We start from the raw sequence: 23,056 nt of genomic DNA, 5'->3' as shown, positions 1-23,056 counted from the left end.
TCTCTCTCTCTCTCTCTCTCTCTTTTTCAGGAGGATGGGGTGTGTGTGGCTGGTGACGGTGTATGTGGTGTGTGTGTGCCTTTGGGGTCAGAGCGAGTCAGACAGGACCAATCAGGCCTCTCCCATCCATCTGCAGGTTGGCAATGGAGCCTCAGGTAAGACTGACTGGCCAAACTCTCCGTAAATACCATTTAGGATGGCAGCATTCAGGTCTTTAAAGCATTCTGCAATCTAACACACAACATAGAGCAGCCTATTGCATCCATTGTGGCCTAGCAAGTGACATCATCATCACACAGACCAGACTGAGCACCGCATTCCCTACATAGTYCACTACTTTTGACCAGAGCCCTACGGGGTCTATGGGCCCTGGTCAATAGTGGTTCACTTTATAGGGGAGATTGGGTGCCATTTGYGACACAGAGAGGAAGTGGTCCGGTGGTTGTTTTGTAGTGCAGACTGCTGGGAACATGAGGTTGACTCCTCATGTTCCCAAATCCTTTGAACATAGCCCTGCCTATTCCCTGCTTACTTCCTGCCTATAGGCCCCTCAGYTCTGTGAAAGACTGACCTGGTTGGGTGCATTCAGGATGACCAAACTGTTTCTGGACTGTTGTGGATGGGATAGCCATAGTTGATGTATGACATGTACAGTTGAAAACCCAGCTAGCARTTAACAGAACGTTTCCTCAAAGTGCAAACATGGTTACATTTAATTTCAATGTTGGTAATTTTATAGGAACGTTCTCCAACTGGTTTGACATTGGAATAATCTCATAGTTCAGAGAACATTAAGAAACAACGTTCTTCTGTGGGAATTTCAGCATAACGTTTACTACAAGTGTCCTCATGGCTCTATTTAAAGTCACGTTCTCGCATTTTTCAGAGAACATTAAGAAACAACGTTCTTCTGTGGGAATTTCAGCATAACGTTTCCTACAGGTTTAATCATGACTCTATTTACTGTCATGTTCTCAAATAGTTCAAAGGACGTTAAGAACTTTCCATCAAAACCACAAGAAACTGTAAGTAACATTCTTAGAATTTTTTTTAAATATTTAAAAACATATACATTCTGTTCTCAGAATCAACAAAACTCTCTCTTATCCTCTATCTTGTTAAGTGTGGTCAGGTGTGTTGGCCGTGCCCACTAATTGGCCACAAATTATTTTAATGAGTTACTTTGAAATGGGGTCTGTTTTGAATAGACTACAACGAACAGCTTTTTATATGAGTTCAAAAAACATGCGATGCTAGCTCCATCCCGGTGGTTCAGTGGACTAAGCCTACATCGGTGGTTCAGTGGACTAGCCTCATCCCGGTGGTTCAGTGGAACTAGCTCCATCCCGCTGCGTTCAGTGGACTAGCCTCATCCCGGTGGTTCAGTGGACTAGGCTCCATCCCGCTGGTTCAGTGGACTAGCCATCCGGTGGTTCAGTGGACTAGCTCCATCCCGGTGGTTCAGTGGACTAGCCTCATCCCGGGTGGTTCAGTGGACTAGCCTCATCCCGGTGGTTCAGGGACTAGGTCCATCCCGCTGGTTCAGTGGACTAGCTCCATCCCGGTGGTTCAGTGGACTCGCTCATCCGGTGGTTCAGTGGACTAGCTCCATTCCCGGTGGTTCAGTGGACAGCCTCATCCCGGTGGTTCAGTGGACTAGCTCCATCCCGCTGGTTCAGTGGACTAGCTCCATCCCGGTGGTTCAGTGGACTCGCTCATCCGGTGGTCGTGACTAGCTCCATCCCGGTGGTTCAGTGGACTAGCTCCATCCCGCTGGTTCAGTGGACTAGCTCCATCCCGCTGGTTCAGTGGACTAGCTCCATCCCGCTGGTTCAGTGGACTAGCTCCATCCCGGTGGTTCAGTGGACTCGCTACATCCCGGTGGTTCAGTGGACTCGCTACATTCCGTGGTTCAGTGGACTAGCCCACCCGTGGTTCGTGACTAGCCTCATCCCGGTGGTTCAGTGGACTAGCTCCATCCGCTGGTTCAGTGGACTAGCTCCATCCCGCTGGTTCAGTGGACTAGCTCCATCCCGCTGGTTCAGTGGACTAGCTCCATCCCGCTGGTTCAGTGGACATAGCTCCATCCCGCTGGTTCAGTGGACTGCTCCATCCCGCTGGTTCAGTGGACTAGCTTCCATGGATAAGAGAAAGAGTTGTATTTCAGACTACTGATGCCATCCACAATATAAAAAATAAATGTGTTGACATGATTAATGCCTAAGCAAATGCATTTCCATGTGTCCTATCTGTCTTGGGGTTCAAAACAGTTATTTAAAGTCTTTTGAAAAAATTTCTCAGAACGTTATTTATATTACCTTCAAATAACCTATTTTCCATTCTCAGAACGATAACAAAACCTACCAAAATTATTTTAGGGGAACCATAGTAAAATGTTCTCTGAATTCCTGCAACCTAAAAATGTATGTTCTCGGACAGGCAAAAAATGTCGTTCCGTTCTCAGAACGCTGAAAAAGCGTTCAGTTTTACCGGCAGCTTTGTTCCCAGAAGCTATGGGAAACCAAAAACGTACGTTCCCACCAGGGTTTCCGTTAGCTGATAAATGCAGGCTTTTGGCCGGTATTTTTATAAAAGCTGATAAAAAATTGTTGCTGGCCAAATTGTCTTAAAAAAAAAATATCCATTGCTTATAATGCTTTTTTATTAATTGATGAAATGCCAGTCGCTTGTGCTCCAACTTCAAGGCAAATATAACTCACCAAAAAGAATGTCCTTTTCAGGACCCTGTCTTTTGAAAGATAATTCATAACAATCCAAAATGACTTCAAGAATCTTCATTGTAAAAGGGTTTAAACACTGTTTCCAACAATTAATGAACATGCACCTGTGGAACGGTTGTTTAAGACACTAACAGCTTACAGATGGTAGGGAATTAAGGTCACAGTTATGAAAACTTAGGACACTAAAGAGGCCTTTTCTACTGACTCTGACAAACCCAAAAGAAGAATGCCCAGGGTCCCTCTCACTGCGTGAGACGGGCCTTCGGAATGCTGCAAGGAGGCATGAGGACTGCAGATGTGGCCAGGGCAATAAATTGCAATGTACGTACTGTGAGACGCTTAAGACGGTGCTACGAGGAGACAGGACGGACAGCTGATCGCCTCGCAGTGGCAGACCATGTGTAACAACCTGCACAGGATCGGTACAACCGACATCACACCTGCAGGACAGGTACAAGGATGGCAACAACAACTGCCGAGTTACACCAGGAACGCACAATCCCTCCATCAGTGCTCAGATCTGTCTGCAATAGGCTGAGAGAGGCTGGACTGAGGCTTGTAGGCCTGTACTCACCAGACAGCACACAACGTCGCCTATGGGCACAAACCACCGTCGCTGCTCTTCACTGTCGAGTCTCGGTTTTGTCTCACCAGGGGTGATGGTCGGATTCGCTTGATTCTCGGAGGAATGAGAGTCCGGTGGAGAGTCGTCATGATCTGGGGCGTGTGTCACAGCATCCGGACTGAGCTTCTTGTCGTTGTAGGCAATCTCAACGCTGTGCTTTACAGGGAAGACATCCTCCTCCCCATGTGGTACCCTTCCTGCAGGCCCATCCTGACATGACCCTCCAGCATGACAATGCCACCAGCCATACTGCTCGTTCTGTGGTGATTTCCTGCAAGACAGGAATGTCAGTGTTCTGCCATGGCCAGTGAAGAACCTGGATCTCAATCCCTTTGAGCCGTCTGGGACCTGTTGATCGGGTGAGGTGAGGGCCATTCCCCCCTGAAATGTCCGGGAACTTGCAGGTGCTTGGTGGAAGAGTGGGTAACATCTCACAGCAAGAACTGGAAATCTGGTGCAGTCCATGAGGAGGGTGATGCACTCGCAGTACTTAATGCAGCTGGTGGCCACACCAGATACTGACTGCTACTTTTGATTTTGACCCCGCCTTTGTTCAGGGACACATTATTCAATTTCTGTTAGTCACATGTCTGTGGAACTTGTTCAGTTTATGTCTCAGTTGTTGAATCTTGTTGTGTTCATACAAATATTTACACATGTTAAGTTTACTGAAAATTAACGCGGTTGACAGTGAGAGGACGTTTCCTTTTTTGCTGAGTTTATTTGTCTTTTCTGGAGGATAAAACTGAAATTGTAACCAACTTTGTATGGCTTGTTTAAGAAAGGGCTACACTTTAAACAAAATWAAATTTTCAATTAGTCAGAAATGAGACGTTGTAATCTGTATAAAGGCAAAAAGACAATTTTTGAACAAAGGATGAGCCTTTCTTAATAATCTACTGGACAACCATTTAAGTGTAACTTATGTATGWGTGAATGTTTAAAGCTTTAATATTGAATAATTTTAGCCACCTCAAACTCATATTCYTTATATAAATAGGCACGTTTAATTTTGTCTGGCTTAGCATTCCAAATATGCCTCATGGCTTGGTTTTTGCTCTGACATGCACTGTCAACTGTGGGACCTTATATAGACAGGTGTGTGCCTTCTCAAAATCCGGTCCAATCAATTGAATTTACCACAGGTGGACTCCCATCAAGTTGTAGAAACATCTCAAGGATGATCAATGGAAATCGGATGCAACTGAGTTCAATTTTAAGTCTCATAGCAAAGGGTCTGAATACTTATGTAAATAAGGTAATTTCTGTTTTTAAAATGAATACATTTGCAAAAAATTCTAAAAACCWGTTTTTGCTCTGTCATGATGGGGTATTGTATGTAGATTGATGGGGAACATGTTTTATTTAATCCATTTTAGAATAAGGCTGTAAAGTTACAAAATGTGTAAAAACTGAAGGGGTCTGAATATTTTCCGAATGCACTGAACTTCGATACTATTCTCCGCATGATCAAAAACAGTCTTGAAGCATAGACTCTGATGGTTCAGACCAACATTGAACAGTCCTTACCACGGGTGCTTCCTGTTTGAGTTTCTGCCTATAGGTGGGGAGGAGAGACCGGAGCCTTGTGAGTCACTCATTGTTGTGCAGCATGAGCCAGGTGATTTAATTACAGTATGGAATACACAACTATATGTTTACCAGCTAGATATCTTATAACTATAAAGTTAACTGTCTAAAATGTGCTAAATGCATTTGTGCATTTAGTTGTCTAATTTAGGAGCTCGTTAGCTATCTAGATAAGTGGTTAGCTTGTTCCAAAATAAAGAATTTGCTTGGTAACAGCAGAGAATCCCCTCCTAGCTAATATTTGTTTTGTGCGTTCAGTAAACTGTGAGTAGGATTTTGAGTTACTTTTATACTTGTATAGRTTAGGTCAGAAACTGTACAAAATGTTCACAATGCGCTCGTTAGCATTTAGTTAGCATTCTCTATTGGATTTTCCATGTACTTGTTACCCTGTAATCCAAAAGGTTAGCAATGATATCAGTGGGATATGAAAACAGCGGACATCCCGGTATGGCACAAGGTCGGTATGAAGGTATGACAATCTGTATTACCGCAAAGCCTGTCTCCAGTTTGCACTAAGTCCAGTGTAGTTTCTTGAGCCGTCATGATGTCGTCTTGGGGGAGAATATGCACGGCAGTGACAGTAACTGAAGAAAATTCTCACACATTCTCTGTGTGTGCGTGTGTATGTTGATAAGATTGCAGTTAATGAACCATGCATAAGTCAATACTATTCGGCGATGCAGTCAGTGCTGCAGTGGTATGTATCCATAGCCAAAATAAACATATGGTATAAACTGACGACAAACACACACACACACACACACACACACACACACACACACACACACACACACACACACACACACACACACACACTGGCCCTCTCTGAAAGAAAATTGGTTGCTGGATTCAAGAGCATTAAGAACGGAGAGTAGCAGACTCTATCAGTGGAGCTCCTCAGTGAATAAAAAAAAAATACAAAAAGTAAAACATTTAAAAAAAGTTATCATTTTAGATATAAAACTATACTATATATAATCACGTCACCAAATAATTTATTAAAACACATTATTTTGCAATGAAGGTCTACAGTAGCCTCAACAGCACTTTGTAGGGTAGCACAATGGTATAGCCGGAGGACAGCTAGCTTCCGTCCTCCTCTGGGTACATTGACTTTAATACAAAACCTAGGAGTCTCATGGCTCTCAAACCTTACATAGACGTATATAGGTTGGAGGACGTCCTCCGGAAGTAATTACATTCAGAGCTCTTGCAGCATGAACTGATATGTTGTCCACCCAATCAAAGAATCCGAGAATGAATCTAGTACTGAAAGCATAAGCTGCAGCTAGCTAGCACTGCAGTACATAAAATGTGGAGTAGTAGTAGTTGACAAAAAGAGAGGGAAAGACAATAGTAGAACAGTTTTAAAACAAATGAATTTCTTCCAAAATGAAGGACAAGAAAGAGAGAGAGATTTCATTTTCTTTTCAGTTTCACTTACTTAGCTAGCAAATGCAGCTAGCTAATTTAGCCTACTCAAACAACCTGCTCAAACAGAGGGATGCTATGTTAGCTAGCTGGCTATGACTTTCCAACACAACACTGGAACTTTTCCAAGTCAAGGGAAGCTTTTGGTTTTACAAATGTATTGCCACTGGGGCCCCCTGGTGTAACTGCTAAACTGCTTACTGACTGTACACTGTAACATTACTGCATGATTGTAGCGGGTTTACTAACGTGTTAGTTCTATTAGCTAGCTGACTATGATGTTACTTTAGCTAATATGGTGACAACGATGTAGGCTTTGTGTAGTGGTTATGATATGGTTTGGCTTGTAAAGTTTTTGCCTGGTCACATACAGCTGATGTGTTGTGCATTGAAGTCCACAAGCGAAGGGACAGGGTGAGGGGAGGAGAGCGCATAGATGCGAGAAGGAATACAACTTGGCTGTTATGAAAGTGAACTGTGTTTATGAGTGATCAGGGGTGTATTCATTCTGACAATTCTGTTGAAAAAATTGAAACAAACTGAACGAAACGGGGATTAACATACCTACATTTGTCCAACAGAAACTCTTGTTTGCAACTGTTGGACTAATGGTTACACCCTAATTCAACTAGATGCAGGCAAAAGTGTGCATTGAATGTGTCACTGTCTGTCAATTTGTCACTTTTTTCTCTCAACCTGTGCACCTATGTTGTAGCAACCTCATGATGGGTATAGGCAGTGGTGGCTCTAGCTTAATTTGTTTTAAACTGTTTAAAACTAACCCCCGCCAAAAAAAAAGCATCATTCTGCACTAACTGTACATTTTATTCAGACATTTGGAACAACACAAATAAATAATCATAACATTTAAAACTATATAATAATAAAAATATATACAAAAACTAGACTCATAAATGTCAAAAAGAYGTAACAAAGACAAATAGACACACATTTGTGTTGATTTGGCACTCGAGCATCAATACATTACCCATCCCCCAACACTGTCAACCAAGAGTCAAGACTAAACCGATTCACCTTGGTGGTGTGCAGACTGGTTTTATATTATTCTTAACCATTTCACACAAACCATAAGAAAATGCAAAAATATGTCCGTGAAACTATATATTCACAGGATGCGAATGAATTGTAGTTTATTTGGTAGCATTTCGTAGTGTGACTGATTTTGACTAATCGCGTTAGTACTGTACAAAGTCAGAGGTGCGCTATTTGATAGATTCCCCCTCTCCACRTACCTCGGGCTTCCAGTGGGGAGACCTGATGTCAACCTACCCCCGCCCACCTCCCCATCTCGTACTTCTGAGTGGGAGACCTTCCCAGGCAGTAGCCTGCCTAGCTCACAAACTAGAATCAGGGCGCCCACTCCGACAAGGTTAATTGACCCACAGTCCCACACGGTGACATGATATCATTGACGTGACGTAGAAAACTGATTGTGCACTCGTCACCATTTCGTAATGGTGCCGGGGGACGGTAAAGGGCGCCCCCGGCAAGATGCCACCCTGAGCGGCTGCCCATGTCGCCTATACTTAAATCCGCCACTGGGTATAGGGAAAATTTGAGTATGATGTAGTAGCCTATACCTATCACTGTTACATTGAACTGGGTGAATGGAATATGAATGACAGTAACCTAAACCTATCAATGTTACATTGAACTGGGTGAATGGAATATGAATGATAGTAACCTAAACCTATCGCTGGTACATTGAACTGGGTGAATGGAATATGAATGACAGTAACCTAAACCTATCGCTGGTACATTGAACTGGGTGAATGGAATATGAATGACAGTAACCTAAACCTATCACTGTTACATTGAAATGGGTGAATATGAATGACAGTAACCTAAACCTATCACTGGTACATTGAACTGGGTGAATGGAATATGAATGACAGTAACCTAAACCTATCACTGTTACATTGAACTGGGTGAATATGAATGACAGTAACCTAAACCTATCACTGTTACATTGAACTGGGTGAATATGAATGACAGTAAACCTACCTATCAACTGTTACATTGAACTGGGTGAATATGAATGACAGTAACCTAAACCTATCACTGTTACATTGAACTGGGTGAATATGAATGACAGTAACCTAAACCTTCACTGTTACATTGAACTGGGTGAATGAATATGAATGACAGTCATCCAAATATGCTGTAATAGAAATAAGGCCATGCTCATAAAACAAACTATTGTCCTCCCTCATCTGAAACGGCACTGGTCTCTATTGTACTCTCATTCTTTACTTCAGTAAAGAAGACCAACGACTCTTCCTCATCATTAGTATCTTTCAGTCTGTGGCTCGTCAACTTTTTTGTGTGTCTTCGATGTGTACATGCATGCGTTGGCTGCGCTGTGTGTGTGTGTGGGTCTGGCGTGCCTGCGTGTATCTAGCGAAGCTGGAGAGATAGTGTGGGAGGCTCTGTGTTTTCACTCCCACAGTTTCCGGGTTTCTGACATGTGGTGACGCTGCTACAGGAAGTTATGTGGGACTGAAATAGACTCCACTCTACCATGATGGAGGAGTGCGTGATGGGAAAGGAATATGTGATGAAGACAACTGTCTGAAGTGTTATGGGGTGTCCAAATGGCACTCTATTCCCTTTATAGTGCACTACTTTTAACCTGAGCCCAGTACCCTATTCCCTTACAGTGCACACTACTTTTAACCTGAGCCCAGTATCCTATTCCCTTTACAGTGCACTACTTTTAACCTGAGCCCAGTACCCTATTCCCTTTACAGTGCACACTACTTTTAACCTGAGCCAGTACCATATTCCCTTTACAGTGCACTACTTTTAATCTGAGCCCATACCCTATTCCCTTTATAGTGCACTACTTTTAAACCAGAGCCCAGTACCCTATTCCCTTTACAGTGCACTACTTTTAACCAGAGCCAGTACACTATCCCTTTACAGTGCACTACTTTTAACCTGAGCCAGTACCCTATTCCTTTACAGTGCACCTACTTTTAACCTGAGCCCAGTACCATATTCCCTTTACAGTGCACACTACTTTTAACCTGAGCCCAGTACCATATTCACCTTTACAGTGCACTACTTTTAACCTGAGCCCAGTACCATATCCCTTTACAGTGCACTACTTTTAACCGAGCCCAGTACCATATTCCTTTACATGCACTACTTTTAACCTGAGCCCAGACTACCTATTCACTTTACAGTGCACTACTTTTAACCTGAGCCCAGTACCATTCCCTTTACAGTGACACTACTTTTAACCTGAGCCCAGTACCACTATTCCTTTACAGTGCACTACTTTTAACCTGAGCCCAGATCCATATTCCTTTACAGTGCACCACTTAACCTGAGCCCAGTACCATATTCCCTTTACAGTGCACACTACTTTTAACCTGAGCCCAGTACCTATTCCCTTTACAGGCACTACTTTTAAACCTGAGCCAGTACCATATTCCCTTTACAGTGCACACTACTTTTAACCTGAGCCCAGTACCATATTCCCTTTACAGTGCACTACTTTTAACCTAGAGCCCAGTACATATATCCTTTACAGTGACTACTTTTAACTGAGCCCAGTACCCTATTCCCTTTACAGTGCACACTTTATTAACCTGAGCCCAGTACCCTATTCCCTTTACAGTGGACTACTTTAATTAACCTGAGCCCAGTACCCTATCCCTTACAGTGCACTACTTTTAATTAACCTGAGCCCAGTACCCTATTCCCTTTACAGTGCACTACTTTTTAAACCTGAGCCCAGTACCCTATCCCTTTACAGTGCACTACTTTTAACCTGAGCCCAGTACCTATCCCTTTACAGTGCACTACTTTTAACCTGAGCCCAGTACACTATTTCCATTTACAGTGCACACTACTTTTAACCTGAGCCCAGTACCCTATCCCTTTACAGTGCACACTACTTTTAACCTGGCCCAGTACCCTATTCCCTTTACAGTGGACTACTTTTAACCTGAGCCCAGTACCCTATTCCCTTTACAGTGGACTACTTTAATAACCTGAGCCCAGTACCCTATTCCCTTTACAGTGCACTACTTTTAATTACCTGAGCCCAGTACCTATGTCCCTTTACAGTGCACTACTTTTAACCTGAGCCCAGTACCCTATTCCCTTTACAGTGCACTACTTTTAACCTGAGCCCAGTACACTATTCCATTTACAGTGCACACTACTTTTAACCTGAGCCCAGTACCCTATTCCCTTTACAGTGCACTACTTTTAACCTGAGCCCAGTACCCTATTCCCTTTACAGTGCACTACTTTTAACCAGAGTCCAGTACCCTATTCCCTTTACAGTGCACTACTTCCCATAGAAACATTGGGCTTATTTTGGACAGGTTTTGGCGAAAGTGAAACCTCTGGCTTCACCTCTTCCTCTGATCCATATGAGCCGGAAAAAAATTGCCGCAATGGAATATGGTCATTGTAGTTAATTACCACGTTTCTGCGCTGAGCTAGGTTGAATATTTGCTTAGTGAAAACTACAACTCCCTTCATCCCATTGTCCCACATAGTTATTGATTTATTTTGTGAATGGGCTCACAAAAAAACGAACTAAATGGAATTCAAGTAATTGATCCGACGTCAGTCAATTAGTTGTTTAAGAACAAAACAAAAATATGAAATGTTGGTTAATCGCTCAGCACTATTACTTGATGAATTTAAATGAGCATTCAGACCAGTCTTACTGATTGAACCTTTATTTACTACATTGCACTAAAAAGGGAATAGGGTGCTATTTGGTACAAAGCCCTGCTCTGCTCTGGTGGAAACTAATCCTAATATTTACCCCTGCTGTCTGAATGCTCTGCTACAGTCCATGGTTGCTCCTCAAATGGCACCCTATTTCCTATATGGCCATAGGGCTCTCGTAAGAAGTAGTGTACTATGTAGGTAATATAGTGCCATTTGGGATGCAGCCCGTCACTGCAGGAATCCTACTGCCCGTCCATCTCCCTGAGTAGAAGCAGAGTCCTATCCACCCCTCACAGCCATAGCTAAACAATATCACTCACAGTTTGCCTTAGACCCTTCATAAGAGCTACGTATTAGCTATGTAAACACTACATAATCCGGTATGAAGGTTTCTAGCCACTTAGCTAGGAGTTTAACTACAGGATGGGGAGTGCCAGTGTGGGGGAACTGTATTTGACGCTGGTTATGTCACAGATAGATGAGTAGTACAGTAACACGCGTGTGCAAGGCACACACTCTTTCTGATTCTCACACACACACACACACACACAGGTGGACAAAACAGCTTGGTAGATAGCGAATAGCGAGGCTTCTGCGGTAGTGTTCAAATGTAAGTCGTTTGTGTTCTCCTTAAAAGGATTACGACTGCCTTTAACTAGCTATGTGCTTTAGTAGGACTAGGACTAGTAGTAGAACTATAACTGTTCGAACAGTAACATTAGCTACACGGTTACTTGCTGTTGAGCGACAACTTCCTATTTAAAGTGAGCCTAGTTGTCTAGCCAGCTAGTTTCATTGCACATAACCTGTTATGGTGAAAGTAATGCTAAGCTGCACTCGTTACAGTTTCCCCTTGAAACAAAATACAAAGAACGACTTCTTAAATCATGGACTCTAAAATAGTACACTAAGGCGTGCCTCCCTGGCAGTCACCTACTTCTCCCGCCTCCACATCTGGACCCTTCTGAGAGGGAGAGGAGGAGATGACTGGTGGGCTGATGGAGTGACAACCCCTGACTCCAATGGCAGAAGCTTTGAACTCCTGAAATTTTTTAAAATAATAGCTTTCAGAATCAAACATACTACATGTAAAGGCCTGTAAAAGGTATTATGCCAATTACATTTCTCTGGAATTACTTGCACCTTTATAACACGTATATATTCAAACTGACATGAATGTGCTGGTGAAGCATACGAAATAGATGGGAAAGTGTTTTTTTGCTCTCAGAGAAAAGGTTCACTTTTATTAGCCAAGTACAGAACAGCAAGATAACGTGTAWTTTTCGCTTATGGTTCTCCCACCTCTTTTTCACCCCATGCAGGTGACAGATGTCTCTCTAGCTCACACTCCTTCACATAGATCCTGAAAATAATTCATAGGAAGTGCATTAACCAAAACATGAGCAAAGTAGAGTTGTATGAGATTTCTGTAGATTGCCACACATTTATCAAATTGGAYTGCCAAGGTGAAACAGTAAGGAGTACAGCATTCCATTACTTTCACCATAACACGTTATGTGCAATGGAACTTGCTAGACTCATTTAGGCTGTAAACGTTCAGGTAGAAACTGAACATTGCAATCAGTTTAACACAAATAAACCGGAGTGACAAATCAGGAGAACTAGAAGAAAAGTGTTGGGAACAGCACCGCTGTGGAAAATAGGAATGTAGCTAGGCTACCGTGTTACTAATGTTAGCTATAGCTAGTGGCAGTGCATAGTGCAGTGGCAAGATAGTTAACTATGGCCACATGACCAACTCCAAATATTTTTTTTCTTTGGCCGTGTTCACCACTGAATTACGTGCTTGGTATTGTCATTAGACCCTGTAACAGTTTGAAGACCAGCCCTGGTATTTACAACAAGTAACTGGCTAGCTAACTAGGCTAATGTTAAATATGACGTTTTCACTCAATAGCAAGCGAGTTCCCTGTAGCTACGGTTACTATGCACACTTTTTCCTCAACCATCTACACACAATACCCCATAATGACAAAGTGAAAACATGTTTTTAGAAATGTTTGCACATTTTTTGAAAATTGAAATACAGAAATATCAAATTTACATAAATATTCACACCACTGAGTCAATACTTTTTAGAAGCACCTTTGGCAGCGATTACAACTGTCTGGGTAAGTCTACGAGCTTTGCGCTTCTGGATTGTACAACATTTACCCATTATTCTTTTCAAAATTCTTCAAGCTCTGTCAAATTGGTTGTTGATCATTGCTAGGCATCCATTATCAGGTCTTGCCGTAGATTTAAGTCAAACCTGTAACAAGGCCARTCAGGAACATTCAGTAGTAAGCAACTCCAGTGTAGATTTGGACTTCTGTTTTAGGTTATTATCCTGCTGAACAGTCAATTCATCTCCCAGTGTTTGGTGGAAAGCAGACTGAACCAGGTTTTCCTCTAGGATTTTGCCAGTGCTTAGCTCCATTACGTTTCTTATTTTATCCTGAAACACTCCCCAGTCCTAAACGATTACAAGCATACTCAGTAATGTGTATAAATTGGTTTTGCCCCAAACATAAAACGTTGTATTCAGGATAAAAGTTAATTAGCTTTGCCAACTTTTTTGCAGTATTTCTTTAGTGCCATGTTGCAAACAGGACGCATGTTTTGGAATATTTGTATTCTGCACAGGTTTCCTTCTTTGCACTCTGTCAATAAAGTTAATATTGTGGAGTAACTACAATGTTAATCCATCCTCAGTTTTCTTCCTCTCTGGCAACTGAGTTAGGAAGGTCACCTGTATCTTAGTAGTGACTGTGTGTATTGATACACCATGCAAAGTGTAATTAATAACTTCACCATGCTCAAAGGGATATTCAATGTCTGCTTTTWAATTTTTGCCTATCAATATGTTCCTTTCTTTGCAAGGCATTGGAAAACCTCCCTGGTCTTTGTGGTTGAATCTGTGTCTGAAATGCACTGTTCGATTGAGGGACTTTACAGATAATTGTATGTGTGGGGTACAGAGATGAGGTAGTTATTTTTAAAAATCATGTTAAAAACTATTATTGCAACTTGTTATGTGACTTATTCAGCAAATGTTTACTCCTGAACTTATTTAGACTTGCCATAACAATGGGGTTGAATACTTATTGACTGAAGACATTTCAGATTTTCATTTTTAAATAATTTGTAAACATTTCGAAAAACATAATTCAACTGACATTGTGGGTTATRGTGTGTAGGCCAGTGACAAAAAATCTCAATATAATCCATTTTAAATTCAGTCTGTTACACAACAAAATGTGGAAAAAGTCAAGGGGTGTGAGTACTTTCTGAAGGCACTGTACAACTTCTCGTCCTTCTAAAGCACGTTAGCTAAGGGCACGGCAGGCTGCAGATCTGTTTTCAAAGATGTAACATTACGATGAAATAGTTGTGATCATTTTCATAATAGTAAAGGGTCTGTTATCCCCCCACCTTTGACGCTGTTCCTCCTTGTTAGCCAAATATCCAACTTTACCTGAGAAAAMAGAAAATTCAACAACACACATTTGGCCTTCTCCTTATTTGAATACCTGTATCCCATTATAAACATCCCAACAGTAAACTCCACCCCCAACCTCTCACACAGATATTCCAACAGAGACATTAATGGCATTAACCTGGCGCACACAGAAAACACATGAATCACAGTTTCACTCATAGCATGGAAAGGACACCCATGTCCGACTCCCGGTGCAACCCGTGCCAACCAGCTGTTAGTGGCCAGGGCTCCATGTAGAACCCTCCACTGGAGGTCCCCTGATCTCTTTGGTACTGGAGGTTTGTAGAGCCCCCTCCATCTAAAACCCACCATACTCTCCGCCCCACATACCCCCTGCCACTGATGTGCCTTCACTCCTGTTAGGCTCCTAATGTTCCTTACCTTAATGCAGAGGTTGTAGAGGGCTTTACAACCCACCCCCTCTAACTCCCCCAGGCTCTGAGTGTTAAAATCGAACAAGTCTGACTGTTGAGGACAGTCAGTTTATGCCACCAGGTTGTTGATTATCAGCACCCTCCCTCTATATGACACTTGGGACAGAAGCCACCTCCACCTGGCCAGTCTTGACAGCCCCTCCCAATTCTTCCTGACCCACCTCTCCGAGCCCAGGTACACCCCCAAAATGTTAAGCCCTTCACAACCCCACTTCAAACCCCCTGGAAGCAGAGGGGCCCTATCCCCCCATGCCACACATAAGAGCTTTGCTCTTGCCCCAGTTTACCTTAGCTGACGATGCTCCCTCGTACACCTTCAAACTAGTCTAAAGTGCCTGCATACGTAATCTGCATACGCTGACACTGCTATGCCTGTCAACACACCCATGTCTGTCCAGCACACTCCCTGCAGTCTCCTGCGTAGAAGGCCCAAAAAAGTCTCAATGACTAGTGTATATAACTGCCCCGATAGAGGGCATCCTTGTCTAATGCCCCGTTTCACCCAGACTAGCCTACTGAGCCCCCCTCCCACCTTGACCATACATGATGCCCTAGCATGCAACATCTTCACATAGGTCAAAAACCCTTCCCCTTCCCCAAACATAACATCACATTAAACAGATGCTCATGGTCCACTTTATCAAAAGCCTTCTTTTGATCTAAAGAGACCAGTCCAAAGTTCACATTAGAACCTCTCGACAAGTCCAGCATGTCCTTGATTAAAGCAGAAATTAACAACATGGGTTTTGTCATAATAAACGTGTATGCGCCTAACACAGGGAGAGAAAGAGGGGTTCTATTTGGGTGTCTTAGACAGGAACTCACAGGTAGCGCCTGAGGAGACGCTGGTGGTTGGCGGGGACTGGAACTGTACAATGGATTTTACGAAAGACAGAAATGGGGAAGAGCCTCATTCAGGGTCAGTGGGAGTGTTAAGGGACATCAATAATCAGTTTGACCTAGTGGATGTTTGGAGAACTAGACATCCTGACTGACACAAGACAGTATACATGGGTTAAGGATATTTGGGGCTGGAGTGAGTGCAGCCCGACTTGATCGTTTTTACATGTCCAGGAATCAGAGCAATAGGCTGTTGGGCGCTACCATTCTCCCGGTGGGTTGTTCGGATCATCACATAACCATGGCTCGGCTGTCTATTTCACCAGGGCCTCGGCAGGCATCCTATTGGAAGTTTAATGTAAAGCTCTTACAAGATGCTACTTTTTGCTCAGGTTTCCAGATTTTTGGGGAAAGGTGGGGGCAACAAAGAGGGGAGTATGAGTCTCTGACTCAATGGTGGGATGTGGGGAAAGTCAAAATGTGGCTTTTCTGTCAACAGTACACAGCTCTCATCCTCAGAGGCTAGGAGAGTATTGGGGGAACTCGAGCGCAGTATTAGTGAGATGGAGGTAGAGATGGTGGAGCAAGGCAATATAGGCCTCCAGGCTAATTTAGCTGAATTACATAGGGACCTTGGCAGTTTTTTCCAGGTTAAAGCAAAGGGAGCACTTGTAAGAGCTAGGTTCTCCATACTCAAGGAAATGGTCCTTATTCTTTGGTTTGGAAAGACACAGTGGTGAAGCCAAGGGTATGTATTGTCTACGGCTGTCTGATGGGAGGGTGACCTCTGTGGCGGGGGAGATGCGGGAGGGGAATGTGGAGTTGTACAGGGCAGGACTGTGTGATCCTATGTGTGCTCAGGTTTTGTTTGCAGAACTCCCTAAGCTCTCTCTGGCACAGAGGGATGAAATGGACATTCCTCTGTTCTCCCATGAACTGGCAGAGGCTGTCACCCAGATGCCCCCGACCGTGCACCGGGGGTCGATGGACTCCCAGTGGAGTTTTTTTTTAAATTCTGGGGAATAATTGGACTGGATTTATTTTGCGTGTTGCGTGAATGCGTCGYGGTAGGAGAGTTGCCGATGAGCTGCCGTCGGGTGGCTCTGACTCTCCTGCCAAAAATTGGTGACTTGTGTGAACTTAAGAACTGGASGCCTGTGGCATTGCTCTGTGCGGACTAAAAGATATTTGCCAAGGTCRTCTCTAACAGACTGAAGTCCCATCTGGACTCTATAATACACAAGGACCAGACATATTGTGTACCGGGATGCTCAATCACGGAAAACTTGTTCTTAGCGGCATCTGCCCGAAAACCTGCCGACTCAGCTCTTTCCTGATTGATCATCCGTAATAAATGGAGGCAAATTTGCAACTACCACCCTGGTCAAAGGGGTAGAAAGAGGAGAAATTGGCACTAATACACCCCTTACAAATATTCCACTAGCAATGAACCTACCCACCAAATTTGCTCTTTTCATGAACACAACCACAGCTTTGTTCATTCTGGAAGCGGGAATGTATAAATGCAGCTCCTTCCTGTTCATCGACCGCGAGCAGAACCTCCTCCACCTTAACTCAATTCTCAGGAACCCACCTGAATCCATGCCGTAACGACAGCGTCTCCTCCACGCTAGGCTGAGAAGCCATCGCGTACACCACACTTTCCAAACCCCAGGAAACTAAAACTCTGTCCTCTTCCACCCTACCTTTGAAAAAAAATGTGGGTACCGGTAAAACATACAGTGCATTAACCKTCCACCATAGAAAATAAAAATTGAAAGAAAGACCAAGGAGAGAATCAAGAAAATAAGTTAGGACAGAGCCCTCCAAACCAAACACTCAAACTCCCCAAAACTCCCAGCATGCACTGTGTGAGAGAGAGAATCTGAAGTCAAATGTCTACTGTTTGCTGATGATCCGGTGCTTTTGTCACCAACCAAGGAGGGCCTACAGCAGAACCTAGATCTTCTGGAAGATTCTGCCAGACCTGGGCCCTGACAGTAAATCTCAGTAAGACCAAAATAATGGTCTTCCAAAAAAGGTCCAGTCGTCAGAATCACAAATACAAATATCATCTAGATACCGTTGCCCTAGAGCACACAAAAAACAATGTATACCTTGGCCTAAACATCACCGTCACAGGTAACTTCCACAAAGCTGCGAATGATCTGAGTGACAAGGCAAGAAGGGCCTTCTATGCCATCAAAAGGAACATAAAATTCGACATACCAATTAGGATCTGGCTAAAAATACTTAAATCAGTTATAGAACCCATTGCCCTTTATTGTTGGTCTGGGGTCCGCTCACCAACCAAGAATTCACAAAATGGTACAAACACCAAATTGAGACTGCATGCAGAATRCTGCAAAAATATCCTCTGTGTATCAGCATAAAACACCAAATAATGCATGCAGAGCAGAATTAGGCCGATACCCGCTAATTATCAAAATCCAGTAAAGAGCCGTTAAATTATACAACAACCTAAAAGGAAGCGATTCCCAAACCTTACATATCAAAGCCATTACCTACAGAGAGATGAACCTGGAGAAAAAGTCCCCTAAGCAAGCTGGTCCTGGGGCTCTGTTCACAAACAGACCCCACAGAGCCCCAGGACAGCAACACAATTAGACCCAACCAAATCACGAGAAAACAAAAAGATAATTACTTGACACATTGGAAAGAATCAACAAAAAAACTGAGCAAACTAGAATGCTATTTGGCCCTAAACAGAGTACACAGTGGCAGAATACCTGACCCAAACTTAAGGAAAGCTTTGACTATGTACAGACTCAGTGAGCATAGCCTTGCTACTGAGAAAGGCCGCAGTAGGCAGACCTGGCTCTCAAGAGAAGACAGGCTATGTGCACACTGCCCACAAAATGAGGTGGAAACTGAGCTGCACTTCCTAACCTCCTGCCAAATGTATGACCATATTAGGGACACATATMTCCCTCAGATTACACAGACCCACAAAGAATTTGAAAACACACCCGATTTTGATAAACTCCCATATCTACTGTGTGAAATACCACAGTGTGCCATCACAGCAGCAATATTTGTGACCTGTTGCAACAAGAAAAGAGCAACCAGTGAAGAACAAACACTTATTTTCCCTTTTGTACTTTAACCATTTGCACATCGTTACAACACTGTATATATACAGTTGAAGTCGGAAGTTTACATACACTTAGGTTGGAATCATTAAAACTCGTTTTTCAACCACTCCACAAATGTCTGGTTAACAAACTATAGTTTTGGCAAGTCAGTTAGGACATCTACTTTGTGCATGACAAGTCATTTTTCCAACAATTGTTTACAGACAGATTATTTCACTTACAATGAATTATATCACAATTCCAGTGGGTCAGAAGTTTACATACACGAAGTTGGCTATGCCTTTAAACAGCTTGGAAATTTCCATGATGTCATGGCTTTAGAAGCTTCTGATAGGCTAATTGACATAATTTGAGTCAATTGGAGGTGTACCTGTGAATGTTTTTCAAGCTCTACCTTCAAACTCAGTGACTCTTTGCTTGACATCATGGGAAAATCAAAAGAAAATCAGCCAAGACCTCAGAAAATAAATTGTAGACCTCCACAAGTCTGGTTCATACTTGGGAGCAATTTCCAAACGCCTGAAGGTACCATGTTCATCTGTACAAACCATAGTAGGCAAGTATAAACACCATGGGACCACGCAGCCGTCATACCGCTCAGGAAGGAGACGTGTTCTGTCTCCTAGAGATGAACGTACTTTGGTGCAAAACGTGCAAATCGACCCCAGATCAACAGCAAAGGACCTTGTGAAGATGCTGGAGAAAACAGGTACAAAGTATCTATATCCACAGTAAAACGAGTCCTATATCGACATAACCTGAAAGGCCGCACAGCAAGGAAGAAGCCACTGCTCCAAAACCGCCATAAAAAATCCAGACTACGGTCTGCAACTGCACATGAGGACAGAGATCGTACTTTTTGGAGAAATGTCRTCTGGTCTGATGAAACAAAAATATAACTGTTTGGCCATAATGACCATCATTATGTTTGGAGGAAAAAGGGGGACGCTTGAAAGCAGAAGAACACCATCCCAACTGTGAACCATGGGGGTGGCAGCATCATGTTGTGGGGGTGCTTTGCTGCAGGAGGGACTGTTGCACTTCACAAAAAAGATGGCATCATGAGGGAGGAAAAGTATGTGGATATATTGAAGCAACATCTCAAGACATCAGTCAGGAAGTTAAAGCTTGGTCGCAAATGGGTCTTCCAAATGGACAATGACCCCAAGCATACTTCCAAAGTTGTGGCAAAATGGCATAAGGACAAGAAAGTCAAAGTATTGGAGTGGCCATCACAAAGCCCTGACCTCAATCCTATTGAAAATATGTGGGCAGAAATGAAAAAGCGTGTGTGAGCAAGGAAGCCGACAAACCTGTCTCAGTTACACCAGCTCTGTCAGGAGGAATGGGCCAAAATTCACCCAACTTATTGTGGGAAGCTTGTGAAAGGCTACCCGACACGTTTGACCCAAGTCAAACAATTTAAAGGCAATGCTACCAAATACTAATTGAGTGTATGTAAACTTCTGACCCACTGGGAATGTGATTAAAGAAATAAAAGCTGAAATAAATCATTCTCTCTGCTATTATTCTGACATTTCACATTCTTAAAATGAAGTGGTGATCCTAACTGACCTAAGACAGGGACTGACCTAGATTTTTACTAGGATTAAATGTCAGGAATTGTGAAAAACTGAGGTTAAATGTATTTGGCTAAGTGTAGGTAAACTTCCGACTTCAACTGTACATAATATGACATTTGTAATGTCTTTATTATGTTGGAACTTCTGTGAGTGTATTGTTTACTGTTAATTTTTATTGTTTATTTCACTTTTGTATATTATCTACTTCACTTTCTTTGGCAATCTTAACATGTGTTTCCCATGCCAATAAAGCCCATTGAATTGGAGGAGAGAGAGAGAGAGATATGACCTGTCTACAGAATGCTGTATAAATCCTCATGGCTCCAGTTCTCTGTCAGACTCCTCAGATCTCTTTACACACACACACACAACAGGAGAACAGTATGTGTGTAATTCAGGGAAGGCACAATTCCTTTAGGAAAATCATTTGACTCATACCTGTCCTTCTCATCCTTTCCTCTCATGCTCTCTCTCTCTCGCTCTTCATTTGGAAAGGAATGCACCGCGGCCTCTCGCTATAACATCCACTTGTTTTCTCTCTTCATTCCAAAAGGAATGCTACTCCTCTTTCTTCCACCTCTCTCTCTGCTCCCTCACTGTATCTAGTGTACGGTGCCACATGTGTGTTTCGTGGATTGCAGTAGGGGGAAAATCCATATTGCATATTTGGGTATTATTCTACACACTGGCTATTACAATGTCAAATTTGGTTGGTCCGGACCAGACCAAATCTGAACCAATCATAGACATCTATGTTTCACAAGTTTGCACATCAACGTAGAGCACAGTAGAGTACAGTACATTACAGAACAGTATAATATAGTGGAGTATAGTTCAGTACAGAACAGTAGAGCTCAGTAGAGTACATTACAGAACAGTAGAATATCGTGGAGTATAGTTCAGTAGAGCTCAGTAGAGTACAGTACATTACAGAACAGTAGAATATAGTGGAGTATAGTTCAGTAGAGCTCAGTAGAGTACATTACATTACAGAACAGTAGAATATAGTGTAGTTCAGTACAGAACAGTAGAGTTCAGTAGAGTACAGCACAGTACATTACAGAACAGTATAATATAGTGTAGTTCAGTACAGAACAGTAGAGCTCAGTAGAGTACAGTACATTACACAACAGTAGAATATAGTGGAGTGTAGTTCAGTACAGCACAGTAGAGCTCAGTAGAGTACAGTACATTACAGAACATTGTAGAAAATAGTGATTTGTAGAGCTCAGTAGAGGACATTACATTACAGAACAGTAGAATATAGTGGAGTATAGTTCAATAACATAGAACAAAGTAGAGTACAAGTACATTACAGAACAGTAGAATATAGTGAGTATAGTTCAGTACAGAACAGTACAGTAGAGTAAAACAATCATTCAGAAGTAGAGTAGAGTACAGTACATTACAGAACAGTAGAATATAGTGGGTAGTAGTTCAGTACAAGAACAGTAGAGCTCAGTAGAGTACGTACATTACAGAACAGTAAGAATATAGTGGAGTGTAGTTCAGTACAGCACAGTAGAGCTCAGTAGAGTACAGTACATTACAGAACAGTAGAATAGTGTGGATAGTTAGAGTAGCTCAGTAGAGTACATCTTACATTACAGAACAGTAGAATATAGTGGAGTATGAGTTCAGTACAGAACAGTAGAGCTCAGTACGAGTACAGTACATTACAGAACAGTAGAATATAGTGGAGTATAGTTCAGTACAGAAACAGTAGAGCTCAGTAGAGTACAGTAACAGAACGGTAGAATATAGTGGAGTATAGTTCAGTACAGGAACAGTAGAGTACAGTACATTACAGAACAGTAGAATATAGTGGAGTATAGTTCAGTACAGCACAGTAGAGCTCAGTAGAGAAGTACAGTACATTACAGAACGTAGAATATAGTGGAGTATAGTTCAGTACAGCAACAGTAGAGCTCAGTAGAGTAGAGTACAGCACATTACAGAACAGTAGAATATAAGTGGAGTATAGTTCAGTACAGCACAGTAGAGCTCAGTAGAGTAGAGTACAGTACATTACAGAACGGTAGAATATAGTGGAGTATAGTTCAGTACAGCACAGTAGAGCTCAGTAGAGTAGAGTAAGCACAATTACAGAACAGTAGAATATGTATAGTGGAGTATAGTTCAGTACAGCACAGTAGAGCTCAGTAGAGTAGAGTAACAGTACATTCGAACGGTAATATGTTTATTAGTGGAGTATTAGGTTCAGTACCAGCACAGTAGAGCTCAGTAGAGTAGAGTACAGCACATTACAGAACAGTAGAATAATAGTGGAGTATAGTTCAGTAACAAACAGTAGAGTAGAGTTCAGTATTAGTCAACCTCTAGTGTGCTCTACAGTGTACTGTACTTAAGTTCACACGACTATATTCTACTCTACTGAATTCTACTCTACGTGTTTTTACTATACTGTGCTTACTACTGTACTGTAATGTACTGAACTATACTCTACTTGCT

At 42.5% G+C, this 23,056-nt stretch overlaps 1 protein-coding gene across 1 annotated transcript in view; it reads left to right on the top strand.

Moving 5' to 3' along the window:
* The window catches only part of LOC111950701 (stromal interaction molecule 1), a 132,812-nt gene that overhangs the window by 12,066 nt on the left and 97,690 nt on the right, over window positions 1-23,056 (top strand). Inside the window, exon 2 of the mRNA XM_023968505.2 lies at window positions 31-155. Coding sequence (XP_023824273.1) covers window positions 35-155 — 121 coding nt within the window. The 5' untranslated portion in view covers window positions 31-34. The remainder of the gene's footprint in view (window positions 1-30; window positions 156-23,056) is intronic.

The sequence above is a fragment of the Salvelinus sp. IW2-2015 genome, linkage group LG23 (genome assembly GCF_002910315.2).
Source record: "Salvelinus sp. IW2-2015 linkage group LG23, ASM291031v2, whole genome shotgun sequence".
Taxonomy (NCBI): domain Eukaryota; kingdom Metazoa; phylum Chordata; class Actinopteri; order Salmoniformes; family Salmonidae; genus Salvelinus; species Salvelinus sp. IW2-2015.
The sequence above is the reverse complement of the archived record's forward strand: the minus strand, read 5'-3'. Positions and strand labels throughout refer to the sequence as shown.